This window comes from Gorilla gorilla, chromosome Y, assembly GCF_029281585.2.
Source record: "Gorilla gorilla gorilla isolate KB3781 chromosome Y, NHGRI_mGorGor1-v2.1_pri, whole genome shotgun sequence".
NCBI lineage: Eukaryota > Metazoa > Chordata > Mammalia > Primates > Hominidae > Gorilla > Gorilla gorilla.
The window spans coordinates 43,072,875-43,084,604 of record NC_073248.2 but is presented as its reverse complement, the minus strand read 5'-3'; the positions used below and the strand labels follow the sequence as shown (position 1 = coordinate 43,084,604).

Genomic DNA, 11,730 nt, shown 5'->3' with positions numbered 1-11,730 from the left:
CTCATACCTAGACCTAGCCAGTGGGAGATAGTTGACTTTCACAGGCAGTCTTAAGGCCATGGGTAAAGTCCTAGATCTCCCACCTGTAATAATTTACAGGAAATTATACTACTCAGGCATATCATATAAAGCCTGAATGTTACAAAGAGTTTCATAACAGGTACCTGCAACCAGGTTCCATTGTGACTCTTGGATGCATAGACAACTGACATGATTTTCATCTTCACACATGTACAGAGCCTACAAACGAGGTAGTAAATCTCACACACATAAGCAGTTGAAGCTTGAAATTGTTACTCTCATACATGAATCTGATCCATAGGTGATTTGGTGATGTTTGAACTATGATTTAGTCAAACTGTGGTACTTTGACTTTCCTACTGGAACACAATCTTCAAGTGGGATTGAGACTCTTCTATGTGGACCTTTCCTATTTTTGAGATTGTGACACCTGTACTTCAACCCAACTTATAGGAGGTGTTGACTCTCATACCCAAATCCAGGACTTGTGTGGGACTGTGAAACTTATTTCTGAACATTTTTGAGTGTATAATTGAGAAGTATAACTTTGCACAGAATCTGAGTGTTTTGACTCTCCTTTCTAGGCCCAGAGCACAGTTGAAATTGTGACTTACATGCACCAAGCACCTAAGCAATAAGTAACATCTTTTTTGGTAATGAAACATAGGGCACTTTTACATATCACTGAGATCAGCACTTGGCTGATGTGAAATCTTGGCCCGAAGCCTGCCTACAGAGAGCACTGTGGTTTTTATACAAGTTGATTACTTAAGTGACATGACTTTCTTCTACTCTCTTGGCCCTGCACTTCTGGTGGATTGTGACACGTAACTAGGTACTGCACCAGGTGATGTGACTTTTTTGGAGAATGAAGTTTCTGCCAATAGGAAGCTTTGTAACGTATTACTTGGCTCAGAGACTAGGTGATGTTTCTTTTCTCTTGCCTGTGCCCTGACTGCCAGAGAGATTGTGACATGTTGCTGAACCTAGCACCAAAGCGAGGTTACTCGCCTGCCTTGATCCTACACATAGGGGCCATTGTGATGTATATTCAGGCCAACTGCCTAAGTGAAGTTTGTCTTCTCTCCTGCCTAAGTTCTGCTCACAGGGGGGATCTTATATGTCACTGAAATGAGCATCCGGATGATGTGACTCTTCTATCAGAGTCATAGCCACAAGGACAATTGAGACATTTCACTGGACCAGCATCCACTAAGGTGATGGAACTTTCCTTTTTCTCTCTGCCCACAGGTGATATTGTTCCATTTACCTGAGACCAGATAAAAAGCCTAATGATGACGCTTGTCCCCAGAGCCAGGACACGTGCAGGACAGGATCATTACCCTCATCCCTGCCCCAGATTTTCACAGGTACTATTGTGACATACACCTTTGCCCAGCTCCTGAGTGATTTAATAATCCTGCCTTGTTATAGCCCGCAGATGACATTTGGACCTATACCTTTGCCAAGAGCCTTTGTGATTTTACTCTTGTGTCCTAACAGGTTCTCAGAAGTGATCATAACATATCTCTGGAGCCATTGTCTAGGTTACATGACTCTCCTCTTCTGCATGAACCCTGCTTCCAGTGAAGAGTAGCATTTCTAAGCACTGCACCCAAATGACATGAGTCTCTTGACTGGGCTTTTTAAAGGGCGGGGGGGGCTTTGTGATATCTCTCTGGGCCCTTCATTTAGGTGATATGACTCTCCTCTACTGCCTGGACACACTCCACAAAGGGCATTATGCCATAGAGCTGAGTCTAACACCTAAGTTTTGTCATATTTCTATTAGGGCCCTCTCTACAAAATAAAGTTGGGGTATTTCTGGCTTAGGATTTAGGTGATGTCGTTTTCTGCCTGTTTAATTACCACAGATGAGATGGCGCCATATCTGTAGACACATCTAAAATACATGATAAGGACTCTCATATGTGGACCCAGCCAATAGGAAACATTTTGACTCTTATAACTAGGCTTAGGGAGATAAGTGATATCCAGGATCTCCTTCTGGTAAAAAGGTCACAGAAGATTACAACATTCACACATAGTTTATAACATCCTTGTGTTATATAGAGAGAGTCATAACAGGGCCTAGCACATGGAGAAAATTGGGATTCTCATATGCACATTCAGCTGACAGTAACGGCTTTCACCATTACAGATGATGAAGGCAATTGTCCTACATAAAAATAGAACATGCCTGATATTGTAAATCTAATCCCTAGAATTTTATTCCTTCATGACTGATATAAATCTTTGCCAAGTGCCTGTGTGAGTTCACCCTTCAGATTGGTTCCAGCCTACCTATGGGATTTTGATATCTACCTAAGCCAACCTTGAAGTGACGTGACTCTTTTGCCTGGGCCCTCCACTCAGAATTATAACATCATTGGATCCAGCACACAGGTGACGTTACATTCTTGCTTGCACCATGCTCGCAGACATCATTGTGACATATTGCAGTGTCCATCAGTTAGAAGATGTCACTCTCCTCTCTGGAAAGGGCCTTGAACACTGGGCAAAATAGTGACATGTTTCTAGGTCAGGCATACAGGTGATAATGCTCTTTTCCCAGGGCTGTGCCCAAAAAGGGGCATTTGACATGTCACAGGACCTATCATGTAGGTGATATGGCTCTTCTGCTTGAAACTTGCCCAATTGAATAGTGACATACTGCTAGGCCAGGCACAATGGTGATGGAACTCTTTTGCCAGGACCATGCTTTCAAAAATGCTTTGTCATGTATATCTGGGCCTATCGCCAAGGTGATGTGACTTCCTGCTTGGTCCTGCCCACATGAAGTATTGAGACATAAGCGTGGAATCTGCACCTAGGTGACATAACTCTCTTGCCTGGGTCCTTTTCTAAGAGGGACTTGTGAATATCTCAGTACGCAGGACCACATGATGTGGTTCTTCAACCTGGTTTTCACCCACATATTAAATTGTGACATATAGCTAAAGAAGCATCTAGGTAATATGACTCTTCTTCTGTCTGAACCCAGCCTACTGGTGATATTGGGCCATATTTCTAAGCCCGTGACCTAAGTGATGTGACTCTATTTTTGTCTAGGGCTTTACAATGGTAAGATTATGAGATATTGATGAGCTCAGCATTTAGGTAATGTGACTCTCATCTTGTAACTGAACAATGCCCAGGAACAGATCTTTTGCCATATTTCAGGGCCCAGTACCCAGACGAAGCTGCTCTTCTGCCTAGGTTGTGCATAAAGAGGAAATTGCGGCATATTTCTTGGCCTAGAACCCTAATGATGTGACTCTCCTGCTTGTGCCAGGACCGCAGAAGGTATTTTGACATATCTTTGGCCCATTTTCTAGGTGTTTTCACTCTTACCACTTTGCTGAATTTCTTCCACGTGTGGTTGTATTATATTGCTGACTCCAGCCTGCAGTTAATGTGGCCCTCTTTCCTAGGCGCTGCTTACAGAGGGCATCATGACATGTTGCTTGACAAAGAACCTAAGTGATGTTAATATTCTGCATAGGTTGCTAAAAAATGGGAATGTGAGAAATACCTTGCTTCAGTCCAAAGGTATGATGATCAAGCTTATGTTGGGATTCAGCCAATAGGAGAGATTTTTTCCTCTCACCACCAGGTTTAGGTCAAAGAGTCAGGTTACTCATTGCACATTTCTGCAAAGCTCACAGTAGTTTACAACACTAACTCATGTAATAAAAATTTCCTGGGTGATACAAAGAGTTTCTTAACAGTGCCCAGCAAACAGTTAAGATTATGATTCTTGACTGCACACTCAGATGAAAGTAAGTTTTTACCATCCGACATCTACAAAGCCCATTGTTGAGATCCTGAGTCTAAGCGAATACACCACAAAGATGGAATTGTGACTTTCATAAATGAATATGGCCGCAGGTGGGATGGTGACTCATTTTTGGAGCCAACTCTCAGTCATAATAATGATCTCATCCCTAACACCAGTCTATAGGAGAGATGCTGTCTGTCATACCTGGGTTTAGGGCAATATGCATAATCATAATTCTATAAATGCCTGTAGGCCTCAGAGAGGATTGCAACTCTCATGCATATTGCATCACGTTCTCAGGTATTATCGAGAGTGTCATACAATGGCAAGCACACACATGAGATTGTGACTCTCTTATACACAGATAGCTAACATTTAATGGTGTCACCCTTAAAGATGAGGAGATTTTGTCATATTTCTTGCCCTAGTAGCTGGTGTTGAGAACTTTTAGTTTAAATTTCATTCCATTAGGGCATTGTTACATATCACTGGGTCAGAATCAAAATAATGTGACTCTTCTTCCAGGACCCTGCAAACAGAGGATATTTTCCCATATCTCCAGGCCTATTGGCTATGTAATATGTCTCTCCTGACATTACACTGCTGAGAAGAGAAACTGCAACATATTACTAGATTTAGAATCTAGGAAATTTGACTCATCTTTACTGCCTGGATCCTCCTCACTGAAAAAATTGTCATATACCATTGAGTGCAGAGCCTAGGTGACAGAAGTCCCCTTTTTTTCCTGGACTCTGTCAAGAGAGGGAATTCTTACATATTGGTGAGCAGAGCACCCACGTGGTGTCATTATCTATTTTTATAAGAAACCTATCTATGCTGGGGATGGTGACATATTACTTGCAGTTGTACCCAGGTGATGTGGCTCTTCTGCCTAGTTTCTGCCCATGGGTAAGGTTTTTGGCATATAACTAGGGAAACATTTAGATGATATGAGTCTCCCTTTCTGCCTGGGCCCTGTTTACTGGGGACACTGGACTAAATCTCTGAGCTCATGAACTAAGGGAAGTGACTCTCTTTTTCTGCTGGGTCTTTACAATGGAGAGATTGTGAAATATTGCTCAACTAGCAATCAGGTTATTTGATTCGCCTTTTTTTTTTTATCTCAAATCATGCCCACTAACAGAAATTTTGGCCTATTGCAGGGCCCAGCACCCAGATAATGTTACGCCTTTACGTGGGTCCTGTATGTAGGGAATATTATAACATACTGCTGGGTCCAGCATCCTGAAAATATAAAACTCATGACTTTGCTGGAGCCAGAGAAGGTATTTTCACAGATCCTGGGCCCATTATGTAGGTGTTTTGGTTCTCATCTTTTTGCTGTTTTTTTTTTTTTTCACTTTTGTTTTTTGTTTTTGTTTGTTTCCACATAATGGATTGTTTCATATTGCTGAGTCCAGAACTCAGTTAACATGACTCTAATTCCTATATGCTACCTAGAGAGGGCACTGTGGCATGTTGCTTGGCACAACACCTAAGTGATGTTACCCTCGGGCCTACTTGTTTTGCTCACAAATGGGACTATGACTTCAGTTCACAGGCATGATGGTCAAATGTATACTGAGATTCAGCCAATAGGAGATATTTTACCTTTCATTGCTAGGCTTTGGGCAATATATAAAGTCTGGGTTGCATATTTGTACCAAGCTCACAGAGCTTTACAACACTAACTCATAATGTATGAACTTCTTTGTTGGTATAGAGAGTTTGGTGATAGGGACCAGTGAAGAGTTCAGTTTGAGATTCTTGATTACACACCCAGGTAAAAGCAAGTGTTGTCATCATTCTACATGTCCAAAGGCCATTGTTAAGAACCTGAGTTTTACAAATGAATGCAGTGCAAAGTTGGAATTGTGACTTTCGTATGTGGATCTGGCCACAGGTGGGATTGTGACTTATTTCTAGATCCAGCTCACAGGCATAAAAGTGAGTCTCATTTCTAACCCAGCCTATAGAGGAGATGCTGACTATTATACCTGGGTTTAGGGGAATATGTAAGGTCATGAATTCATGTGAATATGTAGGCCTTAGAGTGGTTTGAAACTCTCATGCGTGATGTGTAAAGCTTTTGAAAATTGTTGAGAGTCATGCAATGGCCCAGGATACTAGCAAAATTGTTACTCTCATATACACACCCAGCTCAGAGTTTATAGTGTCACTCTCAAAGACAAGGGGATTTGGCCTATTAATAGGCATAGTGCTTAGGTGTTGAGACTATTTGGCTTAAATTCCTTTCCTTGGGTGGATTGTAACATATCACTGTGTTAAAATCATAATGTGACTCTTCTGTCTGGACCCTGCCAAAAGGGGATATTAACACATATCTATGGGTCTATAAGCTAGAGGATTTGTCTCTTCTGACAGTGTCCTGCACCCAGAAGACATTGTGAAATATTGTTTGGCTTAACATCTAGGTAATGTGACTCTCACCTCCTGCCTGAACCTTGCTCAGCAAACAAATTGTGACATACCGCTGATTGAAAAACCTACATGATGTGACTCTCCTTCATATTCTAGACTCTACCAAGAGAGACGGTTGTTACATATTGCAGAGTCCAGCACATAAGTGGACTGACTGTCCTCTCTTTTTTCTTCCCCGTCCATAGTGGGCTTGCTGACATATTATGTGAAACTGTACCCGGGTGAAGTGACTCTGCTGACTAGGCCCAGCATACAAATGAGATTATGCTGTATCACTGGTTCAGTGTCGAGGTGAGTTGACTCCCTTTCCTTGTCCCTGCTTACAGGTGAAATTTTGACACATACCTGGGTTAAGCACGCATGGACAAAAATAACTCTCATACCTGGACCCAGCCTGTAGGAATATTTTGACTCTCATAGCCAGTCTCATGGCCATGGGTAAAGCCCTGTGTTTTTCACTTGTATAAAAGTCACAAAGGATTATAATACTCAGGTATATCATATAAAGCGTTAATGGTGCAAAGAGTGTCATAACAGAGACCAGCAACCAGGTAAGAATATGACTCTTGTATGCACACTTCACTGAAATCATTGTCATTCTCGCATATTAACAGGGTGTAGGAATGAGGTACTAAATCTCACACATAAAAAGCAGTTGATGTTTGAAATAATTACTCACATACATGGACCTGATCCACAGGTGGTTTGTTAACATTTGAACCAGGATTCAGCACACCTGTGGTGCCGTGACTCCCCTCCTGGACCACAATGTTCAAGGGGGATTGCGGCTCTTATACATGGATCTTGCCCATTGTTGAGATTTTGACTCCTCCATTTTGATCCAACTTACAGAAAGAATTGACTCACATACACAAAACCAGGACTTGTGTGGGATGTGAAACTTATTTCCGAACATATATGAGAGTGTGATTGGGAAAGGTCACTTTGTCCGGCAAATGAATAATTTGACTCATTTTCTGGGCCCAGATCACAGAAGTAATTGTGCCATATGTGGAACAAGCAGCTAAGCAATAGATAACATCCATCGTGGCTCTGCCTTCAAAGGGAAATTTTACATATGTCACTGGGACCATCACCCAGATGATGTGAGTTATCTGCCTGAAACCTTTCTACAAAAGGAATTTTGTTATGTATCTAGGTCCATCATGTAAGTGATGTGACTCTCTTCTACTTCCTTGGCCATGCACTTACAGGGCGTTGTGACAAAGAACTGGGTACTGCATTCAAGTGATGTGATTCTTCTTTTTGGGTTCTTCCAACAGGAAGCATTGAACATATCACTTGGCTCAGTACCTAGGTGATGTTTCTTCACTCTTGCCTTGGCCCAGACCACAGGCAGATTGTGACATATTTCCTGGGACAAACACCTATGTGAGGCCACTCTACAGTTTGGTTACTGCACAGAATAGACATTGTGGCAAACATCTAGGCCAACTGCCTTTGTGAAGTGAGTCTCCTCTCTTGCCAAAGCCCTGCCCAGAGAGAGGGTTTTGATATGTCACTGAAATCCAGGTCCTGTGACTCTTCCACCAGGTTCCTACCCACAAGGTGAATAGTGATGTCTCAGTGGCCCAGACCCACATAGGTGATGGGACTTTCTTGTGTTCTCTCTGGCCACAGGTGATATTCTGCCATGTACCAGAGACCAAAACAAAAGCCTAGTAACAACTCATATGACTAGAGCCTACGACTTGTGCAGGATGGTGACTCTTAGACTTAAGCCTTTCCACAAGTCTAATTGTGACATATATCTTTGCTCAACTCCTGAGTGATTTAATAATTCTGCCTAGGTATAGCAAATGAGATTTTGACAGATACATTGGTCAAGCACCTTGGTGATCTGGCTGATGTATCTTGAAATGTCCTCAGGGGCTCTTGTAACATATTTCTGTGCCCTTCATCTAGGTTACATGACTCTTCTCTCCTGCCTGTACCCTGCTTCTTTTGGTGGATTGTAGTATTTATAATCCCTGCATCCAAATGATATGACACTCTTGCCTGGGATCTGTCAAAAGGAAGAATTGTGACAAAATTTTGGGCCCATCATTTAGGTGATATTACTCTCCTCTCCTGCCTAGACACTGTCCACAAAGGATATTGAGCCACAGAGCTGGACATAGCACATAAGTTATGTGATATTTCTGAGAGGGCCCTGACTACAAAAAGAATATTGGAATATTTCTGACCCAGCATTTATGTGATAGGGCTGTTAGGCCTCCTTCTTAACCACAGAGTGAATTGTAACATATACCTACGCATGGCTCACAGCCATGATAATGACTCTCATGTGTGGACTCAGCCAATAGAGGATATTTTGCATCTTATAACTCAGTTTAGGGACATGCATGATGTCCTGGATCTCCTTCTTGTACAAAGGTCACAAAATATTACAACACTCGTACATATTTTACAAAGTCTTTGGGTCATACACACAAAGTCAAAGCAGGGCTCAGCACACAGATGAAATCATGAGTCTTGTTTGCACACCCAGCTGAAAGTAAGAACTCATTATCTCACATGGATTAAGGTAACTGTCACACATGAAACAGGGCATGTGTGGTAAGATGGTAAATCTCATCTTTGGAATTTTCTGACAGTGTGAGTATGATATAAATTTTTGCTAAGCACTTGTGTAATTTGAGGCTCCGGACTTGTTCCAGCTCATAGGTGGGGTTATGAAATCTACCTAGGCCAACCTCGAGGTGACATGACTTTCCTGCCTTGTCCTATCTCTCAGTAAATATTGTGACATATCACTGGATCTAGCTCCCAGGTAATGTTACATCCTTACTTGCACCCTGCCCACCAAAATTATTGTGACATATTTCTGTGTTTACCTCATAGTTGATGTGAGTCTCCTCTCTGGAATGGGCACTGCACAACAGAAGGATAGTGACATAACGCAAGGACCGGTGCACAGGCAAGGATCCTCCTTATCGTGTGGATGCCTGGAGGAGGGCAATGTGACATATCTCTGGGTCTATCACCTACATTATGTGGCTCTCCTGCTAGGGTCCTTCCAACCTCGAAAGTGACACTCTTCTAGGCCAGGCACACAGGTGATGGTACCCTTTTCCAGGGCTATGCTTCACACAGTACATTGTGACATATCTCTGGGCCTATCACCTAAATGAAGTGACTCTCTCCCTGGGTCCTAACCAGATAAAGCATTGTGTCATAAGCAGAGAACCTTCACCTAGTATGATGTATCTCTCCTGGCTAGGTGCTGTGTTAAGAGCACTTTGTGACATATCACAGGACCCAGCACCCAAGTGATGTGGCTCTTCTGCATAGTTTCTGCCCCCATGTTAAATTGTGACATATTTTGATGGAAGCACATAGGTGATATGGCTGTCCTCATCTGCCTGAGCTCTGCCTCGTTGGAATATTAGGACATATCTCTGAGCCCATGACCTAAGTGATGTGACTCTCCTTTTCTTCCTGGGCCTTCATAAAAGGAGGATTTTGTCACATTGCTGAGCCCAGGACTCAGGATATGTGACTCTCGGCTGTCCTCACCTGCCTGAGCTCTGCCTAGTTGGAATATTAGGACATGTCTCTGAGCCCATGACCTAAGTGATGTGACTCTGTTTTTCTTCCTGGGCCTTCATAAAAGGAGGATTTTGTTGCATTGCTGAGACCAGGACTCAGGATCTGTTACTCTTCTCTTTCTCCTGAACCATGCCTACAAAAAAGAAATTTGACACATATTATTGCCCAGCATGCAGATCATGTTACTCTTCTGCATGGGATCTGCATAAAGAGATAATTATGGCATATTGTATATTGCTGGGCCCAGCACCCTTAAGATGTGATGCTCCTGCCTGTGCTGCTGATACCGAATGTATTTTGACATATATTATGCCCATTATGTAGGTGTTTTGGCTCTCATAACTGGGCTGGGTTTCTTACACATGTGAAATTGTGTCATATTTCTGGGTCCAGCACCCAGTTAATGTGACCCAATTTCCTACACCCTGCATACAGAAGGCATTGTGACATATTGCTGGGCACAGCATCTGAGTGATGTTACCCTTCTGCGTAGTGTTTTGCCCACATATGTCATTATAACATATACCCAGTTAAAGCTCACAGCCACGATGATCAAACTTATACTGGGATTCAGCCAATAGAAAATATTTGCCTTTCATTGTTAGGCTTGGGGCAATAGATAAGGTCCTGGGCTGCATATTTGTACCAAGCTCACAGAAACTTACACAACTAACTTACATTTTATAAACTCCTTTGTGGTAGAAATTTTTATGGCAGGGGCCAGCAAAAAGTTCAAATTGGGACTCTCGATTACACACCCAGGTGGAATTAAAAGTTGCCACCATCCCACATTTACAAAGCCCACAGTTGAGTCCTATACCTAAACCTTTCCACAAGTGTAATTGTGACATATATTGTATTTCAGTTCCTGAGTGATTTAATAATGCTGCCTAGATATAGCCTACAAAAGCGATTTAGACAAATATCTTCATCAAGCACCTTGGTGATTTGACTGTGCTATCTAAAAAGTGTCCTCAGGCAAAATAGTCACATATTTCTGGACCCATTATTTAGGGTATATCACTCTCCTCTTTGACCTTTACCCTGCTTCCTATAGTAATTGTACCTTTTCTAAACACTGCATTCAAATGACATGGCTCTCTTTTTTGGAGAAACTCTCCTGTTGAGAGGCATTTTGACACATGCTTGAGCCCAGCTTTCAGGTCATATGACTCTCCTCTCCTGCCTAGACACAGCCCAAAATGAACGTTGTGCAACAGAGTTGGATTTAGCACACAAGTTATGTGATATTTTGGACAGGACCCCTCCTGCATAAAGAATACTGGAATATTTCTGGCCCAGCATTTAGGTGATGTGGCTGTTAGGCCTGATTCATAACCACAGAGCAAATTGTAACAAATACCTAGGCAGGGATTGCAGGAATAATAATGACTCTTATATGTGGACTCATCCAACAGAGAATATTTTTACTCTTATAACTCACTTTAGGGACATGAGTGATGTCCTGAATCACTTTCTTGTACAAACATCACAAAAGATTACAACACACACACATATTTTACAGAGTCTTTGGTTTATACAGAAAGAGTCAAAGCAGGGTTCAACTCAGGTGAAATTGTGAGTCTTGTATGCACACCCACCTGACAGTAAGGACTGTCATCATCTCTCATGGATGAAGTCAACTGTCACACATGAAAACAGGACATGTGTGGTATTGTAAATCACATCTTTGGAATTTTCTGACAGTGTGATTGGTGATATAAATCTTTGCTAAGCACCAGTGTAATTTGACTCTCCAGACTTGTTCCAGCCCATATATGGGATTGTGATATCTACCTAGGCCAGCCTCAAGGAGATGTGACTCTCCTGCCTGGGCCCTTCTCTCAGTAAGGATTGTACATATCACTGGATCTAGCATCCAGTTGATGTTCACATTCTTGCCTGTGCCATGC

At 42.2% G+C, this 11,730-nt stretch overlaps 1 protein-coding gene across 1 annotated transcript; it reads left to right on the top strand.

The window, feature by feature from the left end:
• The first annotated feature begins 1,313 nt into the window (after positions 1–1,313).
• LOC129530366 (testis-specific basic protein Y 2) lies at positions 1,314–7,537 on the top strand. Its single transcript, XM_055377156.1, has 4 exons — positions 1,314–1,391; positions 3,456–3,573; positions 6,430–6,535; positions 7,528–7,537. Exons 1-4 carry the CDS (start codon positions 1,314–1,316, stop codon positions 7,535–7,537), a joined length of 312 nt encoding a protein of 103 aa, XP_055233131.1.
• Positions 7,538–11,730: the final 4,193 nt, after the last annotated feature.

Bases quoted from the DNA above. Each gene is read 5' to 3' on its own strand.
- LOC129530366 (XM_055377156.1), top strand. From the start codon at position 1,314: ATGATGACGCTTGTCCCCAGAGCCAGGACACGTGCAGGACAGGATCAT. The intron at 1,392-3,455 runs GTACTATTGTGA...CCTCTTTCCTAG, and splicing joins CCTGCCCCAGATTTTCACAG to GCGCTGCTTACAGAGGGCAT. The intron at 3,574-6,429 runs GTATGATGATCA...CCCCGTCCATAG, and splicing joins TACCTTGCTTCAGTCCAAAG to TGGGCTTGCTGACATATTAT.